At 35.5% G+C, this 22,089-nt stretch overlaps 2 protein-coding genes across 8 annotated transcripts in view; both read left to right on the top strand.

The window, feature by feature from the left end:
- Positions 1 to 12,735, top strand: part of LOC124416484 (trichohyalin) — a 70,297-nt gene extending 57,562 nt beyond the window's left edge. For 6 of the 7 annotated variants that reach the window (XM_046897604.1, XM_046897601.1, XM_046897606.1 and 3 more), the window contains 9 exons: positions 136 to 2,338; positions 3,441 to 3,698; positions 3,809 to 3,996; positions 4,086 to 4,143; positions 5,029 to 6,177; positions 6,278 to 6,438; positions 6,575 to 6,722; positions 6,865 to 7,031; positions 7,104 to 12,735. In XM_046897604.1, the coding sequence (XP_046753560.1) occupies positions 136 to 2,338; positions 3,441 to 3,698; positions 3,809 to 3,996; positions 4,086 to 4,143; positions 5,029 to 6,177; positions 6,278 to 6,438; positions 6,575 to 6,722; positions 6,865 to 7,031; positions 7,104 to 7,146 (4,375 nt within the window). In that variant the 3' untranslated portion in view covers positions 7,147 to 12,735. Of the gene's footprint in view, positions 1 to 135; positions 2,339 to 3,440; positions 3,699 to 3,808; positions 3,997 to 4,085; positions 4,144 to 4,545; positions 4,977 to 5,028; positions 6,178 to 6,277; positions 6,439 to 6,574; positions 6,723 to 6,864; positions 7,032 to 7,103 lie in introns of those variants that run through there. The other variant, XM_046897608.1, reaches the window with a different exon arrangement.
- A 1,065-nt stretch (positions 12,736 to 13,800) lies between these two features.
- Positions 13,801 to 21,942, top strand: LOC124416293 (adenylate cyclase type 10-like). The gene is given in 29 exon segments (XM_046897223.1): positions 13,801 to 13,990; positions 14,103 to 14,378; positions 14,491 to 14,614; positions 14,733 to 14,881; positions 14,962 to 15,126; positions 15,236 to 15,452; positions 15,531 to 15,834; positions 15,917 to 16,044; positions 16,152 to 16,310; positions 16,430 to 16,535; positions 16,628 to 17,044; positions 17,047 to 17,195; positions 17,313 to 17,465; positions 17,527 to 17,611; positions 17,688 to 17,832; positions 18,013 to 18,153; positions 18,269 to 18,418; positions 18,505 to 18,586; positions 18,710 to 18,936; positions 19,099 to 19,257; positions 19,337 to 19,479; positions 19,552 to 19,878; positions 19,966 to 20,102; positions 20,184 to 20,473; positions 20,565 to 20,763; positions 20,831 to 20,970; positions 21,161 to 21,275; positions 21,359 to 21,497; positions 21,590 to 21,942. Coding segments are annotated over 29 exon segments (5,142 nt in total). The 5' UTR covers positions 13,801 to 13,836; the 3' UTR covers positions 21,752 to 21,942.
- The last annotated feature ends 147 nt before the right edge of the window (positions 21,943 to 22,089 follow it).

Below are 22,089 nucleotides of genomic sequence, written 5' to 3'. Positions count from 1 at the left end.
ACCAACTGTAACAACATTCACAATTTGGTATCTTTTTGTCTTCACTTCACTTATTTTTTTATATTTCCAAAACTCTGAGCCTAATAAAAATGCAATTAATTCATAAGTGTTATTTTTTGTTTTTTTGTTATACAGGGCACAAAGCGAGGTATATCGTTTGCAGAATAAGATCGATGTAATGGAGGCTGACAAAGATCACTTGGAATTAGAAGTAGAAAAGCTGCAAACATTGGCCACGAAAGGACGTGAGGAAGCTCGTAAAGCGCAGGAGGAATTGGCCCGTGTCCAGGAAATGTACGATCGAGCAGCTCTTCAATTGGGCCGCACTAAGGAACACGAAGAAAAGTCCAAGGAGGACTTGGACAGACTAACAGTAGATCTAGAGATGGTTCGTGAGAGATATGAAAAGTCTCAAATCGAATTGAGGCGTCACCAAAACGAGCGAGAAAAGTTAGTTGCGGATAACGAGAGGGTGTCCTTCGAACTAGAGAGAGCTCATTCTCAGCTGAGCAAAGCACAAGCTGCTACTGAAAAAACGCAAGAGGAGTTGGCCAGGATGCAGCTTGAGATTGAAAAGATGTATGAGAAACACGACAGGCAACAAGCCGAAGTTAGGAAAGCTCAAGCTGAAGCGGAGAGGCTGCGCGGCGAGGCTGAAGCTGCTAGGGAGGAATCAGAAAGGTATGCAGCAAGGTTTGGTAAATATCAAGAGAGCCAAGAGCGACAGAAAGAAGATCATGAACGGGCAAAACTGGAGGTTGAGAGGCTGAGGGATCGTTTGGACAAGGCGCTACTCGAGCTGGAGAGGGCACGAAAGGCTGAGCAGGACGCTTCGAGGCTTCGTGCGGACTTGGAGCGTGCCGAAGGTGTACGAGGTAAATACCAGTTCGAGCAGGAAAAATGGCAAAGTGAAGGTAGTAGGCTGCAACAGGACGTAGAGAAATTGCGCGAAAGACTAGAAGCTCGAGAGGCTGAACTAAAGAGGTCGCAGTCAGTTGTCGAGCAGTTGGAAGCTAAACTCCACGAGACGCAACTACAATTGGAACGTGCCAGAGAGGAAGCGACCAAGGTAACAGCGGCCCAGGAAAAGAATCGAGCCGAGATGGAGCGAGCTAAAATTGAGACTGAAAAAATACGTGACAGGCATGATAAGCTCAAAGCCAAGGCCGACGCTCTAGAGGCGGACAATGAAAAACTGCGAGTAGAAATTGTCAGATTAGAAAGACTCATGCAGACCGAAGGTAAAACGAGATCGGAGAGTGCTAGTATAGAAGTAGAACGACTCCGAGCAAGCTTGGACAAAGCGATTATCGCTCGAGATCAAGTCGAACTTGAAGCTGGCAGGCTGGCGAAGGAGCTAGAAAAGTCCCAAATGCTCTTAGCCAAGTACCAGGAGAACAATGAGGCAAGTAAAAAGGAATTAGACAGATTGGGTGCGGAGCTAACACGATTACACGAAGAGAGAGAAGCTCTGAGGCAAGAACTCCGCAGAGGACAACATCAGCAGCAACAGGCTGGCACTGAAGAGTTGGCGAGAATACAACATGAACTGCAACAGGTTCAAAGAGATCGAGACAAGATGGCAGCGATTTTGGAGAATAGAGAAAAGCATTCCGAGAAGATAGAGAAAATCAAGGAAAAGTTGGAAGCGGAGGCCAAACAGTTGCAAGTAGAAAGAGATCAGCTGGTCATTCAACTGGAAAAATCTCAAGATATGCTAATGAATTTCCAGCAAGAATTGAACACCAGCGAAGCTGAACTCACTGAACTTAGGAGGCTGCATCAGCTGCAACAGCAAAGAGCTCACTCCCAAACTCCAGACAAAGCTACCAAAGAAGCTCTGGAAGCTCAAATGCGGGAGGTCCAACGGCTTACGCAACAAGTTCAAAACTTGAATCAAGCACAAGCCAAGGAAAAACAACGCGCCGAACAAGCTGAAAAGCGAGCTCAAGAATTACAGAAACAACTAGGTGCCAGAGGAGGCGAGTCTGAGGCACAGCTGGAACAGTGGCGCAAATTGGTCGATACTGAGAAACACAGAGCGGATAATGCGGAAAGGACGGCGTCGGAATTACAGAAACGTGTTCAAGCTATGGAAAGGCAGCTTCACGCTCAGCAACAACAGATACAACAAATGCAAGCCAACTTGCAACAAGCCTCTGTGGTGCAAGCGCAGACGGCGCAACAGCATCAACAAAATCAGCAGTCCGTTCAGGAAGCTGATCGGCTCCGGAAGGAACTCGAACGTGCTAAGGAAGAAGTGAAACAAGCTAGCGTTGAACGGGAACGGTTCCAGGCTCAACTGGAGATGCTTTGTCAGGAGCTGGAACAAAACCAGGTTAGAAAAATGCCGCCCTGCCAACAGCAGCAGCAGCAGCAGCACCATTTGTTGCGCATCCAGCCAAACTGCTCGGCCAGCCTTCGCCTAAGTTGCACAATTTTATGTTGTCGCCTAAATATCATCTCCACGAAGCCTTAGTTAAACCTTCATACATACTCGTCATTCAACAAAAGCAGCCTTAGTTGTTAATAATGCGATAATCGTGTCGAGCAGCATGCTGCATTTCTTCTACACCATCGTCATTTCTACATACACTACCATGCATAATATTATATTTATATATACGTATATGTGAATCATTACTATTATAATATTATATTTATATACTTGTTATTATATTCATAATATTATATGAGTATTGTCGCTATTGTTATTGTACATAATTTATAATTATAATTATTGGCATTATTTTTATTACTATTATTAATATTATTATTATTATTATTATTATGGTGACTGTTGTAGCAGGATGATTTTTTCTTTGGCAGAGGTTTCATTTTCCTTCGAGATTTTCGTTTACTTTACTACTTTACGTTGTTTTGCCGCCTCATCGTTCATCGGCATCCTACTTGGGTCTCCTTGGCTCTTGCGTGGCATGTGTTGTTTCATCAGTTGTTGTCTCGATTGTTTTATGCACAAAAATTGCTACCATTACCACGAAATATTTGGTGTTCCACCAAGTTGTTTGATGCATATAATATGCGCTCGTGAAAATTTATTCATTGCAGAGACCTTATTTATGCAATGTTACAAAAAATTATTCGATGAGTTGTGGAGTGATAATTTAAAAATATAGAGAATTAGTCTACACATTATGTGTCATATTTGAATGGGGTATCAGAGGATTGTATTTCTTATTGAAGAAAAAAACAACAGCAAAAATAGTACCAAATAATTCTTGGTTGGTAAATATTTATGAAGTTTTTTTTATAGAGGAAGCTGCATCTACTATATTAATTTGTTTTTGCCATTACACTGTAAGGCGACAAAAAAAAAAGAAAAACACCAACACCATACATTTTTCAACCTCGTATTTGTTTTATTTTATTCCAATAATGTGAGATAAATACGTAGAATTGAAACCATTTCGTTTGTACAGGTGGATTTGCACGAGGCGAACAAGAAGCTTCAAGCTGGCGCTACGAAAGCTGGCGCCGACTTTAATCAGGAACGAAAACAATTGGATGAACAGAGGCGACAGGTAGAAGAGCAAAGGAAGCAACTAGAAGATCGTATCAAAGCCATAGACCAGAAGAGTAGAAGCGTAGAAGAAAAGGAGAAGGCACTTCAAAATCTCGACCAAGACCTTAAAAAGCGTAAAGCAAGAATGGACCAACTGGAACAACAATTGCAAAGGGTGAGCTGTATTTTGAGTAGATATGCAGATGTCAAATTTCCCTGTACAATAATGTTCTCGTTTTATCTACATTCTATGCACAATTCTGTTATCTATTTTTATATCTACAGAGCGGTGGGTCTCCGGACAAACGAATGGCGGAATTACAGAAAATGCTTGAAAAAGCTGAGAAAGATTTGGAGAAAGCTAAGGAAGATTCTGGACGTAGTGCAACTGAAATGGAAAGGTTGTTACAACTAGTTCAAATGTCCCAAGAAGAGCAAAATTCCAAAGAAAAGCAGATAAGGGAACTGCAAGAGTGAGTACATATTTAGAAGATCTAACAGACTTCCGATAAACTGAAGAAAATGCCGCATGCAGGTAATACACGAAATTCATTTGTTCCAGAGCACTAAGAGTCGCACAAGCAAAAGCAAAACAAGCTGCAAGTGCACAGCAACAAGAGGTCAGTACTTTCACGTATTGTGACATTCAATTTATAGATTACCACTTCTACTTTTCAATTCATTCTAATATATCTTCTGTAAACATAACAATTTGCAGCAGAAATTTCGAAATAACTTGCGAAATGAAAGATTTTCTAATGCCGTAACTAACACAATATTTTTTCTTGTATTTACATGCTATCGTGGATAACATACACACTAAACGTATATCGACGCATGAATGTGATTTTTCATTGTTACGAATTTAATTCATCTGCTTCTTCAAACGCTAAACATGTCTTCTATATTTTCTATTAAATTGTTTATTCGCTTATTTATTTTCGGATGACTTAAACATGGGCAAATGAAAACTGACAACTGTTTAAAATTGAATCAATTACTATTTAATGTTCAAACACAAGGCGGGACCCGCTGGTTTCTTAAAAAGTTTCTTCTAAGGCCGATTTTTGTTGGAGATGCCTTCTCCGTTCTATTTAGTACAATTTTCTTAAAAGATAACGACATTATAATCTTATTGAGTAACTTAAACTTAATAATAAATAAATAAAATATATGAAGCAAATATTTTAAGAAAAGTTACGACCATTGTTAAAATATTAATAATGACGATAATGATAATAATAATTATATCAATATAAAATGAAAACCATTAAAAAAATACCAAAAAAAAAGAGAAGAAGGAGAAGAAACTGTTAATATGTCTTATAGAAATATAATCTACAGTGGCACAACTTTAAAGCCATCCGAAACAAAAAAACCTTCATTACATTGTTAATATATTTTATTTTCTGCTATTGCTCTTTTATTTGTTGTTCTTGTGTTCCGTGTGAAACACAATATGGGTGCAAAGCATGAATATTAATTGTGATAAACTTCTTTGCAAGTCGTCGATTCATTACACAAACCAAGAGGAGACAACATACTGGAAGCAAGACATTGATGAGAAAAATCATCGAATAATGGAATTGGAGAGTGAAGTAATAGAATTGGAAAATTTCTTAAAAGATCACTCTGACACCAGCGGCATAGAAGAGTTAAGACTACAGATTGATCACAGAAACAGTCGTATAGAAGAATTAGAAGAAACTATCACTGAATTCGAAGATTTCCTGAAGCACAATCCGGATGTTAAAGACCTTCACGATTTAAAAACGGATTTGAATGCGAAGAATAGGAAGATACAAGAACTCGAAAATCGTATACAAAAAAACGAAGACAAAGACTTGAGAATAAATAAGGCCAGAATAATGGAACTGGAAGAAACGGTAACACATTTAGAAGACTATGTGAAGCAACATAATGTCGATGTATTAAAACAAAAACTGAAGGACCGAGAAGATAGAATAGAACAATTGCAACTGACTATTAACTCTCTAGAAAAGCAGCTTCTGTGTTCTGAAGAACGAAATGACAGCGGCGAGGCTTACAAAAAGCGATTGGAAGCCAGAGATAATAAGATAACAGAATTGGAAAGTGAAATGCAAGTGAAATTTGAAAGCAAATTGGACGAAAAGAAGTCGCTGCTTTCTGAGGGTCCTAATATGTGTCATAAATGTGATGGTTTTTCGGAAATGGAGCGACGAGTGAGAGAATTGGAACACCTGATATCTTCGAAGGACGATAATATACAGGAATACGAGGATGAAATAGCACAGTGGCAAGATAAACTTTCTAGGCTTCAGAAACAAATGGTTGAACTTGAAAAAGAACTCGGTGAGTACGAAGCTGAAGACATTGGAGTGTTAAAAGAAGAAATCAAAGTACGAGATGAAAGAATCGGGCAATTGGAAGATGAGATTGATTCTTTAGAACGAGCGTTTGCTGAGCAAATGGAACTGGAGCAGATCGAAGAATTAGTCAACGTTGTTAGGCAGAAAGAAGAAAACGAAAAAGAACTGAACAATCTTGTAAAGACAAAAGAAGATAAGATCGAAGAATTAGCCACAGCACTTCGAGAAAGCATTGTTATCGCCAGTGACGGGGAGAAGAAGTTGAAGCAGGAAGAACTGCAAAAACGCAATTGCATACAACGAGTGAGTGATCACAGATGATTAAATTGCCCAAATTTATATGCCAATTTTCTACTTTACAAGTTAATTCGTAATTTTTTATTGCGTCGTTTGTACTTTATAGATTGAAAAACTTGAGCAGAGGATCGCCTCACTTCAGACATCATTTGCCGTAAAATGTCCTACTTGCAAGCCACTTCTGTCCAGGTTGCAGAAATCGGAAAAAATACTATGCAGTCTGACAGAGGAAAGGATGACGCAACTAGAAGAGCTGCATAATATGAAGTGAGAATCAAAAATTCTTATACCAATGTGACAACAGCAGAAGAAATTTATTCTTTATCCAATATGCTATTGTATATTTTTATCTTTTAAAAGAAATCCTTCAAATCACTACGTGTTTTTGGATTATTAATTTCAGACGAGAAGCATTGGAAGCTGCGGTTTCAGAAAAAGATGCTCACTTGGCTCTGCTCGAATTGTCTGGTATAAAAACAGAAAAGCAAGCAGAACAGGTGGACAAATTGAAAGCGGACAGAACAAGATTGTTGGAAAAACTGAAGGAAGAGGTAAAAAAAAAACGATTTGCAACACGAATTTCCATGTTTCAATCGTGGACTGATTAAACACCACAATTTTTTTTCAAAAACGAAAATTATAATAGCATAATCCTGATTTGTTTGTGTATTAGATTACTTAAATAATTTTCAGAACGAACGGAGCATAGCGCTATCGATTGAATCGTCAAGTCCAGAGATGACGCCTTTCCTAACGGATATTCTTAATCCATCAGATAGTGAAGACAATAGTCAAAATGAACCAGACAATGTTGTAGGAAATTTACAAGCGACAACGAATGGAAATTCAAATCATCACAGGTATATATTAGCACGTAATTGAATTTAAATAACGTCGAGGTGTATGGGTATTCACTTTAAGTTGTATTCCAGAATCGAGGTAGAGCAGGCTCAGGCAAAGACTACTCTTAAATGACATACAACAGATAAGTACCACCCGTGTACTGTTTCTCTAACGTTCCTTTGATGTTGTCATGTGCACAGTTCTAGAACAATCTAGCGTAGAAACTTTTACTTCTATGTGTCATCATGCAATATTATTATCATAAACATCAACATCTACATCTACATCTACATCTACATCTGCATTCTTCACCTCATCAATCACATCACTGCCAGCCATCTTCATCTCCATATCATCACGGACGAGAACCCAAGAAACTGACGGATTTAAACAAATTGAAATAATATAAACTCCTAGTACGTTAATATGAAATTTTAATAAGATGCACTGAAATTTGAAACATTTAAGATACACAATAGTGTCAGACATGTGCTAAGTGTTTTTCGAAAAAAAGATAAGAAAAAAGAACAGAAATAACTGCCAAAACCTATCCATGACAATGAAGATATTAAAATCACGTGTCAATATTACGTTGCAGTAAAATACTGTTAAATAACAAAACATAAAAGACTGTAACGTCACGTCAACGTAAGCAAGCGCGTTTTAAAAATTATTAAGAGACAATTAACCAGTAAAAACTGTCATCAATAACGAGTGATTCGCCTCCTTGCAAGTCTCACCCAACGTAAGCTGTATTTTTTTTGTACGCCATTGATAAATCTGTTGTTTAAATTTTAATTTTTTATAATTTTTTACTTAACTCACAGAAATAAGACCTCAGGCAAAATAATAATACTTCGATCGCATTGATGGAAATATTATTATTGTTATTCATAACGCCCTACATAAATCAGTATTGATTACTTCAAAGAAGTAGACATATATTTTTTTTTAACTTTCTACAATGAAAATCAGCATAAAGACCATTGTTTCGATCTAGTCATGAAACCAATATTATAGTGTAAGAGGTCCCTGTTCTCGAGGGTCGTGCTTTGCATCAAATGCACAAATTAGTTCTTAATGCAAAGAGTATTTGATTAATATAAATTTTTTATTTGTTATCTGTAATGAAAAAGAAAAAAAAAAATATTAACGTCAAGCCAATTATATGCGCAACATATAATAAAAAATCCATTGTATTATACTTCATAGGTCAATAAGATCTATATCAATTATTAAGAATGTTAGCTTCTTCCTTCAGACTTAATTTAGGTAATAATAATCCTGATAGTTAATTGATGTTATAAATTAAGAAGGAATGATTCAGTACTCGCTTACAGGCAACTCTTCTAACTCGAACAACCTCAGTATGCTTGTCAGGTTACATTTGTTTCCTATTAGAAAGTTTGTTTCCAATATTTAAGAATTTAATACTATTTCACGGACTTTCAGCAATCAATATCTACTAAAAGAATTACACTCACGTTTTTTTTTATCATAAAATGATCATAGTGAATCCAAACACAAAACTGTTTTGCATCGTGAAAAGAATTTTCACTTAGCTTCCCTGTAATAACAAAATTCAGTTATGGTTGGATCTTGATATTCAATCACTCTTTTTACACTTGTTTTTATTTTTTTTATGCTCGTAGGTAATTGTTTAGGACTATGTTAACATTGTAATATTGGTTTGGATGTATTGAGATGAAAAGAACTCAATACATAGAATAAATGACGTTTGAGTACATAATTTATTTGACAAAGTGAATAAATTCTTCTTAATTTAAGCCGTCTGTTATCAAAAATCACCTGCAATCAGCGTGACACCAATCAGCTCATTTTACTTCGTGTATACGCAGAATGAGGAAGAAATTTTTATTTTAAAAAGCCAGTTGACATTTTTTTTCTTTAGATTTCTTATCTTGGGTCCAAAAGTCCTTCAACATTATGTAATATTACGACATAAAATATGTACCCTAAATACGATATAAGCAATATTCTTTAATTATTATGGAGCACCACAAGAAAGATTTGAAGTTGAACAAACAGAAAAAAAATTTAAGAATGAAGTAGACTAAAATATAAGGAGGAAACAAGAAGAATTGAAATCGGACGAAGGTGCTGAATCGTTTTAAGATGACAATAATAACTGTTCGTATGCATCTGACAAACCTATTAAATGCTCGGGTAATAAACGAAAGAGTGTTGAAGCAGTGATCAACTATCGCCAGGTGAAAATTATCAATGATCATAAGAAAATGGTGAAGACAAAGGTATGAGAATTTTTCTCCAAAGTGTAAGAAACCATTTGATAAACCAAGTTATTCCGTTATACTGCATAATGTCGCAGAACTTGATTCAAAGATTATTCTGAAGAACAGAGGAATTACCCGAGGCGCTATACTGTTGTAAATAATTCTTCTGTCCCAAAATATTTCAATGCCTACAAAGATCTCGTGGATCTTTGCGACTACTACTACAATCTTGGAAGTCCTATTCTAAACACTTAGCTTAGTATAGGTAATTATAATCAATAATGTTAACGAATATAAAATTTTACGTAGTAAAAGTACAGACGCAACATAAATTGAAAGATCACATCAAAACAGCAGTATGTGCACTTTAGTAATCCATATTAAATCACAAGCAAAATATTACATCAGTTGTGTCACTCATTCAAAATAATTATTATAGAGATGACGATTGAAATGTTGTTAGAAAAATTAAAGACAGTTTAAACCATGTTGCAGTTAGAATATATTTAGAAAAAAAGTTTTTTCTCCACCTAACTACTATCTTTTCCATGCTCACAATATACATAACTTACCGCAAACAGATGAACATATGAAGTTTTAAAATATTGATAGCAAGAGATGTGAAAACAACGTGTTCACTCTACGTTTAATTGCCAAACATGTGTTATATGTAAATTTGATGCATACAATGAGAAACGAAACGAACCTTTGAAGAAAACTATTCATCGTAGTAGCAGTATTTATAATAATGAATTATAACTGCTCTCATCAACGAGCAGAATTTTGTGTAAGCAATGTAAATGTTGGTAGGTGCATTTCAGTTCAGAAACTGTTGTAATTTTCATTAATATATCATACTGCAATATATCGTTCATGGCATATTCTTAATCGTTTGACAAAATTGAATATGTGCTTTGCAAATCGCAGTCCATCGAATCCGAATATCGTTTCAAACATACTTATCGGTAAAAAATGTGAAAACATTGTTTTATATATTTTAGTGGGAATTTTCATTAATTTTTTTAATCAGGGATCTACTCGAGTCATTCTAGGTGAAAAATTGGGAACATTTAAAAACTCCCTATTCATTAATTTCCATGAAATGTTAAACAGCAAGCAATATGTGTTCGATATATTAATCTCCTACGAAGAAATTTCTTAGTTTTCAGAGGATCAATCTTGCTACGATTCAATTTGAGATTATGCCACAAACTTTATTTGTCGGTGACAGCAGGTTTATGGGGATTTACCGTATTATAATCTTGCCTTGATTGTCACGTCAGTATACAAATATATATTATATATATATACGTATATATAGCTATAGCCAGAAAATAAAAGAAAAAGTTGAGAAAAATTTGAACCATAATCTATTATACGCGTAAAAAAGATATTAAACATTTATTATAGTAAGACGTTGTATAAAATTTAGTCTATGTGCCATCATATCAAGCCTATACCTATATCATCATGTTACATCATAATTAAACCGTAATAAAATTTATCATTAAATAATCTATACGCTAATGTATCTATAATTAATTAAGCATGACTGTTGATCATGTGTTCATTACATTCTGCCTTTTGATCATTTAATATAAAGAAAATATGTACCTAAAAAGTAATACAAATAACAAAAAAATACTTAAGAGTTTTGAAATTGATTTTGTCGAACTGAAAAAAAAAATGAAACTGAAGTACCAATTTCAAATAATTATACCTATACTCGAGGAAATTCTATAATCTGCTTAATAAGCAGCAGGAGTTTGCCTCAGATTGAGTCTAAAAATTTGCACTGAAACGATTAGGCAAATAAGTCCGTGTAACAAAAAACGTAAAGAATATTGCTTTACGCGGCAGAAACGGTAGCAAAGAAGAATCATTAATGGTCATACTAGTGGATTAAAGTGCATCTAATCTATACCATCTTCTTATCCTTGAACATTGAACTTGAGTGCATTGAAGTGAAAAATCTTATTTATTATCACAGTTTGATTAGAACTTCTTGTTGATGACATTATTGTAATTATATAATGACAAGTTAAATTTTTTATATTTATTCAATATAGAAAAACTTCTATACTAATATGTACTGAAATAATTAGTTTACCACTGCTCTTTACGAATTTTTTGACATCAGACTCTCAACACTTAAGAAAATGCAAAATAACAGAATTCAATCAATTAGTCAAAAATTCTTTCCAAATTCGTAATAAATTTTTATTATTTACTTAGTTCTTTGCATATTAATATATAATAGCATTTGAGTAAAGTAAGTGAAACGCAATACAATTTGACTCATGTATATACCTAAAAAGTAATTATACTATTATACGATATTTAAGGAAATTAAATCTTTAAAAAATTGTGAAGCAAACATAAAATTGTTGCAACTGCCATGCTGTGTGCCATTAACGAGTCATGTTTATTGTAATTTGCATTTTCATCAACCTATTATCCAAACTCCATACATTGTTTAATAAAACAATTCATTCTTTGCACCATTCATTGTTATATGAGGATCATATCGATCAATGCTACAAGAAACATTCTTGATGATTCAATGAATCGTTTCAGCAGACTAAAATTTCATCACCAGTTTGAAATTTGATGTATAATCAATTATCTACCTATTTAAATGAGATGATTCTTATCTCTCAATTTTCAAATTATTGGTCGCACGCCATGAAATCATACTCATCTGAATAAGGATTTCCGAATGAAAACGCTTCTGCAAGCTGATTCTTTATCAAATTTGCGTAATCATGAAATACTGCGTGATTCTTTATAAATTAACCATTACCTTCTGGAGTCTGATCAACCCTTAGAGTCTGGGTGAACTCGTTGAAAGTATTTGTGAATTTGAAATCTGAAAATTTATGAGTTCTAGATATTAATGGTTGATGTATAATAAACTACCTGTATTAGTGATATATTGATTCGAACATACGTAAACAGCGAATTTCATTTCGACAATTCTATATGTGTACCATCACACTTATATTTTCACTTTACTGGAAAACTCGACATTAATCTGACATGCCTAATGAACAATACGATTGTGGTGGTTCTACTAAATCTGATAGGTAAACTGTGCATGAAATTCCCTGTCATGGTTCCTATGAGCGGTATATCACCAAGTCAGAGGATTTTACAGCATATTACAGAATTACGTACCATAGTTGGATCCGATGTATGAAAAAAAAAACCTGAAAAAAAGAAAATGCTATGATCGTAATTCTGAGCACAATGAAGTAGGGCCTGGCACAATAAATTTGGCTGCCGCATTTATAGACCTGTTAGAATTTAGTAGAAAATAATAATGAACATAATATTGTCTATCATGGATGAAATCTGTCATAGTATAATGAAAATCTTATTTCTCGATGTACCTCTATATTAACGGGCTAATGTAAACCAATAAACCATCATGATATGTATATACCTATAATACATACAAGGTTCAGAAAAAAGAAAACGATCACATTACTTGTTTACTTTTCAAATAAAAGATTGACATGATTCTAGTTTCGAAAGATCAAATTATGGTAAACTATTGTCATGAAATGCATCAGCTTGACCACGTCGAAATACTTGCACACTGTTACATAGAATTGTTTGGGCACCAACAAAACTGCCATTCCTGATTTTTTTTGCACGAGGTAGATTACTTTTACGCTACATATCTTCAAAAGAGTGTTATTTTGAAACTAAATTAAACGTGTATAGTTGTTACTTGATTCAAAAGATAAGAGAGATTAATTGTCCTACCGCAAAGTACGATACCCAAGCTCGTCGGTGACAGAAACACTCTTAGTCTACAACGTCGTTGATAAAGTGAAATGATATAAAAAAAAATATTAGCAATTATACATACATATATATATATATATATATATATATATATATGTATATATATTTCAAAAGTATAAACACGTAATGCGATATGTGGTTTGTAGCGTAATGCGATTTGTGGCGATCTAATTGTAAGTTTCGAACACTTTTGAGTGAGAAATAGACACATACTTTGCTGTAAGTAATAAAAAGAGTAATTATATGGACAAAATAATCGTACAGATTTGTTTATTACCAATCCACTTTAATTTGAAAGTAATGAGCATGTATTTCCAGTATTATGTTCAAATGTTCTTAACGGCCTTTTGTTTCGCAAGTGTCAGTCAATGTACGAGTTATCCATACAATTGGCACGACTGGCGCTGCTTTTGCTTGCACATGAAAAAAATAAGATGTCTAAGCAGGCACCTCTTTCAAAATCCAAGCAATCCCTCGTCGACAGACAATCCAATTTTACATCATCTCTAGAAGAATTCGGTATTAATGACGATGAAAGTAAGTTTTGTAATTATGCCTTATAGTTGCAAATTCATTGAAAAAAAATGTCTCTTATATGTACTTGTAAATACCAAAGAGTGGACAAAGTTTATTTGTGCATAAAATTGGTGGTGTTGATGCAATACAATAAAATTCTACAACGGTGGCTGACGAAATTTCAGAATTAACCGAGTCGACGAGATCATTTTTGCTAAGTACCTCATCGAATCAAAAAATGAAAGAGAAGAAACTTCGTCTACTAACATCAGCCAAAATAGAGAATCATACAAAAATATTCGCTTCGATGTGTCCTGATGAAATTTTGGACCACTTCGATGATTATCACACCAGAGAATATTACACCACTCTTATGCTAGGTGATGTTTCAGGTACGCACTGAAAATATTTCATTAATTATGCATTATTTATAATCACTTTGTCAGATGATACGAATTTCTATCTACTTCCCTATTCCAATGTAACATGAAAACAACATTTCAGGTTTCACTGAACTCACGGAAAAGTACACAAGAACTGGTCAAGGAGGTCCCTCTAAATTGACGGAAATACTCAACAGTTATATTGGTGCAATGGTTCAGGAAATCCTATCGCGCAAAGGAGATGTACTAAAGTTTTCTGGAGATGCGTTCATTGTAATGTGGAAAATCCACGACGATATAGTGATGCAGGATGTAGCAGTAGAAGCTATGCAGACAGCGTGCATTATTCAAAAGCATTTTGGAACTTTCGATACAGACGTTGGTGTTGTTTTAAAAGGTTTCTGCAATTGTTTGTCAATCTGTCTCCGATTCTTGGCGCATTCGCTTCCTGCAGTACACAATCTGAGGGATGAACTACCATTAATCACACAATTCCATCATTTTTGCAGTAAAACTGGCAGTAGCATCTGGAAAAATATTCTTCACGTCGATTGGAGATCCTGAAACTATTTCTCATTACATCATCACCGGAAGTCCTGTCTGGGAATGCAAAGCAGCTGAGGGATTATGCCGGTAAGTAACAACAGTATCTATAGTTCATAAACAATCATCGATGATTTTGCTAAACGTTATATATACATATATATATATCTCAAAATTCGAATTGATTATATTTCATGTACAATTATAGCGGTGGGGATACAGTTGTTGCGCCAAGTTGCTGGCAATGGGCTAATCCGAATGATTACGTTTACGAGACCATGCCTGATGGTATTCATACATTATTACTGGCGAGCACAGTTATGTGGGATCCAGATGTAGACAGATACTCGAGGATAGGTTGTATAATTATACCAAACATTGTATTCGACTTTACATTAATCTTATTCGTATAACGAAGTCCATGCTGGTTTCCACAGAAATTGATTCAGAGCATGATATGAATACTTTGGAGGATCAAAATGTAACATTGTTTAACAGTTATACCACAGACAGAGTACCGGAACCTGAGGCTGCTCCGGTACTTCTCAATCTAACAGGAGATACTTTGGACGACTACCGTCGGTGGCAAGTGGATTATAGCCGTATGTTTGAGAAAATATAAGAATAGTATTATTTGAAATTGTTGAGTATTTGTTGCATAACGACCCCATGCGGAAAGTATCTAATGCTAACCAGTAATATCTTTTGCAGTTAGACCAAAGGTGAACAAAGTGGCAAAAGCCCATATGAAGAATGCTTTGAGATGCTACATGATAAGGCCGATAGTTCACGCAGTAGAGATGGACGAACCTATAGAGTATCTGACTGAGATGCGTCAGGTAGTTATTCTGTTTATAAATATAATAACAAATGTCAGCCAGAAAAAATTGATTCGTTTGGTTGATACTGCGTACAGAATAGTTTGCGGGTAAGCAAAATTCTTTTGATATTTTGAACCACCTAGTTATGCCGTAATCAACTATTATAGAAGCTATTCTTTTCTCAGAATTGTAGATAGCATGCAAGGCTGCGTGAACAAAACTTCACTATTTGATAAGGATCTTATGTTCCTGTGCATATTTGGTCTTCGTGGTGACAAACATGAGTTAGAATCTCAGATTGGCTTACGTTGTGCTTCAAAAATTCATGCAGCATTGTCTGTACGAAAGAATATGGGATCCATTGCAATTGGTGTTACGACTGGTATGACTTATTGCGGTGTCGTTGGACACATATTGAGAAGAGAATACACTGTTATTGGTATGGCTGTCAATAAAGCGGCAAGATTGATGTGCGCCTACCCTAATCGTGTAAGTCGAAACAGAGTTCAGTGACTTGACCGCTCTCGATTGTGCAAAACATTGACCAGTTTCAATATCTGCGATATTACAGGTTGTCTGTGACCGAGAAAGTTTTCTTCGTTCTCGTTTAGAAGCAAGGCATTTCATTTTACAGGAGGCAAAGTATTTGAAAGGAATTAGCAATGTTGGACCAATTTATGAATTTGTTGAAAAATTGGTGTAAGTTATTGATTCAGTTCAACAACAGAGTGTAGAAGGGAGTCTTTGATAGTTATCCACACTAACAATATTAAATATCAATTATGAGAAATCATTTCAATCCACAGACCAGAAGATCAAGATTCACGTGAAAACATGTACCCTATTTTAGGTAGAGAGGAGGAATTGAATACTTTTAGACGAATGTTGCTAAATGTGATAAACTTTCACAAAATGAAAAAAGAGCAGCCTAATGCTCAATTGAAACATAACGCTCTGGTCATAAGGTTTGAAATCATTGCAATGCAAAACTGTATGTCGTACATATGTATATCTCCTCATGACAATACAGTCGAAAATGTGTATCTTCACTTCAACTACACTGCAGTATTAGGACTTTTTTTAGGGGTGAACCGAGGTCTGGAAAAACTAGATTACTGGATGAGATGATTCAATATGTTCCACCCACAATACCCTGCAATCGTATATCCCTTATTCAAAGTGATTACAAGGTATTATCAGCTGAATGACGTTGTGTATATGTTTTTAACAAAAGTTTATCAATCAGTCATAAGGTGGTATTTTGTATCTATACACGTTCCAGTCCCCTTACACATTGGTTTGTCTCATTCTGTCCATTCCTCTTGGATTTACCGCATCCTCGACACCTCAAGAGCGTGAAGATAAGATCGTTACTAATATGGGAAAAATATATTTTCCACATCTACTGTGTTCGCTTAATGAAGTGTTCAATGTCAATTTTGATATCAGCAATAAATACAGAGAACTGCCAGACAGCGAAAAACGAGAAATAACGGAAAAGCTCCTTGGCAAACTTATGAGTCACACATTTTCTCGACAATGGGTGATTCTAATCGATGATGCTGAATATTGTGACAACGAAACAGCCTCTCTTCTACCGATAATAATGAAAACCAATCTTATATTCTTTGTCATGGCATTTGGGAACAAAGTGTCATCAGAATTTTCAGTACCACATGAAGTTTCAAAAAAAGCAGAGGTATTATGAGCATATCATTAATTCGTTCAACTATTACAGCATTAAACTGCGCTATTCAGGTCATAGACTTGCTGGGATTAGACAAATGGTATCACGCAGGGCTTGCGTGCCAAATACTGGGAGTCAGAGCAATTTCTGCAGAGTTAGAAAAGTAAGCTGAAAAAGAGCAGATGCAATTTCAGAACTAAATGTAAAGTTAATGTGCGAATAGTAGAGATGAAACAGCCAGACAATAATTTTTTTACGTATGCCAATATTATTATTGCAGAGTGATTCAAGAAAAGAGTTCTGGTAATCCCGGTTGGATAGAAAGTTATTTGGTATGCCTTGTGCAATCAGGTGATTTGTTGAAACAAGAAATAAATAAAAACCAACTTCGCCATCTCGGACTTGTGTGTCCTCCTGAAGAAATGATATGCAGGTGAATCAACGGTTATACCAGTATATGTACCACTGAGTTCAAAATTTATCGTTCAAATCAGGTTGACATCGGAAAATCGGACTAGCCTGCATCATACCGAACCAAAAACGGCAGACGCGTGGCCCATGTATCAATCCAGTTATACGGTAAATCAATGAGACATTGTGCCATTACAGTAGGTAATTTTTCATAGAATATTAGCAAATTAATGTTGATTCACAGGAAAGTGCGATAAATCTAACAGAGAGAAAACTATCAGAAGTAGCAGCTTCGATCGAAGATGTGACATTAACGCCAGATATTAAAATATGCATAACTTCGCCAACATTTTCTATCGAAGATAGTGATATTGAAATAAAGATGGATGGTATATTCAATTTATAGTTATAAATGAAATTTTACATTGCAATAATTTTTTAATAAATGTCATTCAGCATCTGCGTTAGAATAGGTTTGCAAACAACAAATTTATACGAATGCTAGAAATATCTGGAACAACATCGTATAAAGAGTAATTTCGCTACTAATCATTAATACCGCCTTTCAGTCGTGATACTAAAAATGTTCGATGCATTGTCCCCGCTTGATCAGTTACTGCTCAAAACGGCTGCTGTACTCGGGGAAACATTTAACAGATACATGCTCACTACCCTTTTGGAAAGTACAACTGAACGAGAATTCGCATTAGGTGAATATTTTGTGTAATATTTGAAATATTTATCTAATCACTTGTCAGAAACAACCCGAATTAGAGACCCAAATGTTTCTGATCAATATGTTTAACAATGCCTGACAATTTTTAGCCATTAAAAGACTGTACGAGTTGAAAATACTAGCCTGCGCAATGGGAGATTTTAAGCGAAATTCAGGTGCCATGGTCCATCTAAGGAAATTTAGGAACATTAATACAAGTTCGGAAATTCGCTGCGCTTGTACCGGCATTGCTATTACAGGTATAGGATCAGCGAAAATGCAACACATTTATACATGTCTATAATTCACTTTATAAAATCCAGTTTACTGTTTCAATTAAATACAGAAGCTTGTGCTGATTTACCAAAATATGCTTCCTGCGGCCTTATACGCTTCAAGATATCTATGTTCAGAGACACAATGTACAGGTACATTTGTACTACTTGAATGTTTGCATCGTAAATCTGCAATTCATATTTCGTAGCGCCACAGAGGCAAAAGTATTTTAGTCACTGTCCGTCTCTTAATGCAAATCATTTCATTTATCATAGGCTACTGACAGAGAATCACAAGGTTGAAATTCATGACAAAGCTTTGAAATATCTTCAACAGAGGACAAGACGGTGCGAGGCATGCGGCGGTGGACATTTTGCAAAGCTTTTGGGTGTGAAATATGAAGAAGACCAACGTGAAAAGAAAAGTCGTGATGAAACTATGAGTTACCTACTACATCTGACTGATTTTCCAGTTGAGAAACAGACAGTGAATTCTCAAATAAGTAATGGCATACATCATTAAGATAAATTTTGTAAACTTTCATGTGGCACTACAACGTAAGGGAAGTCAATTGTCCCAATGATCTTTCAACATTGACAAATTCTGAACCTCCTTGCAGTAGCTCTCTTTGTATTGCTTACTAAAATTTACGAATATTCTACAGAAAATATAGCTGAGGAACATATTGGTTGCCTCGCAGCTTTCAAGCCTGTTAAGAAAAGCCCCACCCGCACATTCTCTAATTTAGACTTCTCTGAGTGTCAATGCAATTCGATACTTGTTACCACGTACACACAAGTTGTGGATCATTGTCATAGCATAGGTAAGCGCCATAAAGACATTCAATGGGTACATTGAGCAAAATAAAACAAGCCAAATCATATCAACACTTACATTTGTAGGGCGCAAAGACAAAATGTTGATAGCGATATTGGAATTTGTTGAGGTATCACTGTCGTCAAGAAATATTCCGCAGGCAAGAAAATTACTGCATGACGGAGAATTAATTTTGGAACAAGTGAGAACGATGCAACTACAACTTGAAGTTCACTGACAATTCAGACTCAACAATATTTACAATACTTGTTTCTTTACTATAAACTGTTAATTCATACAGTTACAGATGAAAGGATTGAGTGAAGACGAGGCTATAACTATACCCTATTTGACGGGAAAAATTCAAACTCTCCATGGACGATGTTGTCTCGAATCTGGTCAACCTAAACTGGCTTACGACTATTTACACGCGGCTATAAGAAGCCTGGGGCATAAATATCCAAAGAGCATACTTGCCAATAAATTCAAGGCGATGCTTTCTCTTCAATATCAAAAATTGATGTTCAGATTCTTACGCAGTTGTACTGTCGGTGTTGCAAATGAATATGCCGCTGACTTTAGTGATCAACTGGCTAATTGTTTAGTTCAAATGTTCATATTATTCAGGGTAATTTTCCGTATTTAACTATGCAACAATTTTAGTGATAGTAAAATAAAATATTGTGCTATTTCAAAAGATTCTCCTGGTTTTCAGACAAATCGGTTGTGGCATCATAGTCACTTGGCTGCCATATGGGGTCTAAATGCAGCACTCGAATCAAATCAAGATTTCTTTGTGCTCTGTACTACATATGCGCACATGATCGTAGTAGCACATCACTTCAATCACAAGTAGATACAAATAAGTACCATGGCATTTCCGTGAATGTTTTTAATAGTACAATACTGATGATAATCTTATCCAAAATACAGAAGTATAATAACGGATTTGGAAAATCATGCAATAATCGTGTGTTGCCGTAAAGAAGATGCCGTTGAATTGCAGGAGTTAAAAGCTGTCGCTGAATTGTATAATGTGATTTTTCGGTCACGTTGGAGAAGAGGAGCGATAGACAACGCACTGAGTATTGGTTTTACCACCATGAAAATCTGCCACACCATTCATGCTATGTCGATAAAACTTTCTTTGCTACCTATACTGACTCATATATTACTTCTGAAGTGCCAGTATAGCGATGTTGTTTCGATGCTAAATGAAATGGGTGAATCTTACTGCTATATAATTTACCTATAACAGTACACCTGTCTGTAGCATAATTTCTAACAACATTTTTACTATTTTCAATAAAATAGATACACTAGCTAACGAAGATGCGGATAAGGCAGGTAGGACTTGGTATTATGCTCTTTGCGTGGATTTGCAACTGGAGTTCGGGCTCTCTGTTATTTCATTTCGCAAGTGCGAACAGTATTATCAAGAGGCCGGTAGCACAATTATATCATTTCGAAATCCTCATGCAGAAAAACAATATTTTACCAATATGTGGCTATGGTGAGAATGGAGTGATATTAGAACTAGGAGTCTGATTACGTGATTATGATTTACTGGATTATTATAGGTGTGTCAGAAATGATGATTGGGAGGCCGCAGCGGTTTGGGGAAGCAAGATTCCACCCATATTTTTCGATTATAATGCAGATACAACTAGCGATTTGTTAGTGGCATTGAAAAAACTTGAAGGACTTCTTATATTATATGGTCAGAATTATACATCGCATTGTAAAACTAATCCTAATTCAAAATTTATGTGAACGATCATGTTTTTCTCCGACGTACATACGCTACATCAATGATTGGGAAATGAATAGCTGACGGAGTACCAATGATTTTAATTCAGAGAGGAACCTTTTTAAACGATTTATCGAGTTCCATTCTCTCCTTGTTACAGTCCACAGAGTGGATACTAAGAATGCAAAGGCTAATTTACTGACGCATAAGGAAATTCGCTCACTGTTTAAAGTAATACATACAGCAGTCCGGCCAAAAAGTATTGCAGCACCGAGGTGAACATGATCTTTTATTAAAATATGGCAAAAAAAATTTTTAGAAATTGGTATATTTGACATGCTTCATCACTTCATCAAAGGTTCCTGCTGTTACGGGCATATTATAAGATGATCCGAAACCGAACTGCTGCAGGGATGAAATTGGTGCAAGAATCGCAAAAACTTGCATTCGCGCAGAAAAATAAAATGATTCATCAGTGGGCTATTCACTGTGCAAAGGTGTTGTCCAATTTATAGTAGAATATCGTCATCTATTTGTTCTAGTATTAAGGATTAGCAACCAACCCAAATAATCTAGGCTATCTCTGAAGGTTTCCTGTTTTCAGGTATGGAATGGTGCTATAAACCCGATTCAACGTGACTTTTGGAAGGAGCACTGTACTTTGAATAGCGTTTTGGATTGGCACGAAGTTGACATGAATAGCTGCAAAGTCGTACCATTTTCACTGCCATTACCAAAATATCCTCATTAGTTCGTACTTACAATTAGTTTTAAGTATCGCCTAAGATTCGTACAGTCAAAACAATGGCTGCATCTATTGGCAAACATACTGGTCATTAATTGCACATTCCACATTTTACTACAGTTGTATCAACAATACGGAAATAAATGACCTCATTAGTATCGGGTCTGTCAAAATATGTACATTGAAAATTAGCGATTTTGTTAGCACTTCTACGAAAATAGGTTTTTCTATTTATTCCCATCAAAACCAGCAGAGAGATTTTGATAAACCTCATTGCTCTGATACCTTCAATCATCATTGCAGTTATTTCTACCTTTTTTCAGACTCCATCGAAACAGAACAGT

This window comes from Diprion similis, chromosome 2 (genome assembly GCF_021155765.1).
Source record: "Diprion similis isolate iyDipSimi1 chromosome 2, iyDipSimi1.1, whole genome shotgun sequence".
Taxonomy (NCBI): domain Eukaryota; kingdom Metazoa; phylum Arthropoda; class Insecta; order Hymenoptera; family Diprionidae; genus Diprion; species Diprion similis.
This window is presented reverse-complemented; position numbering and strand designations above follow the sequence as displayed.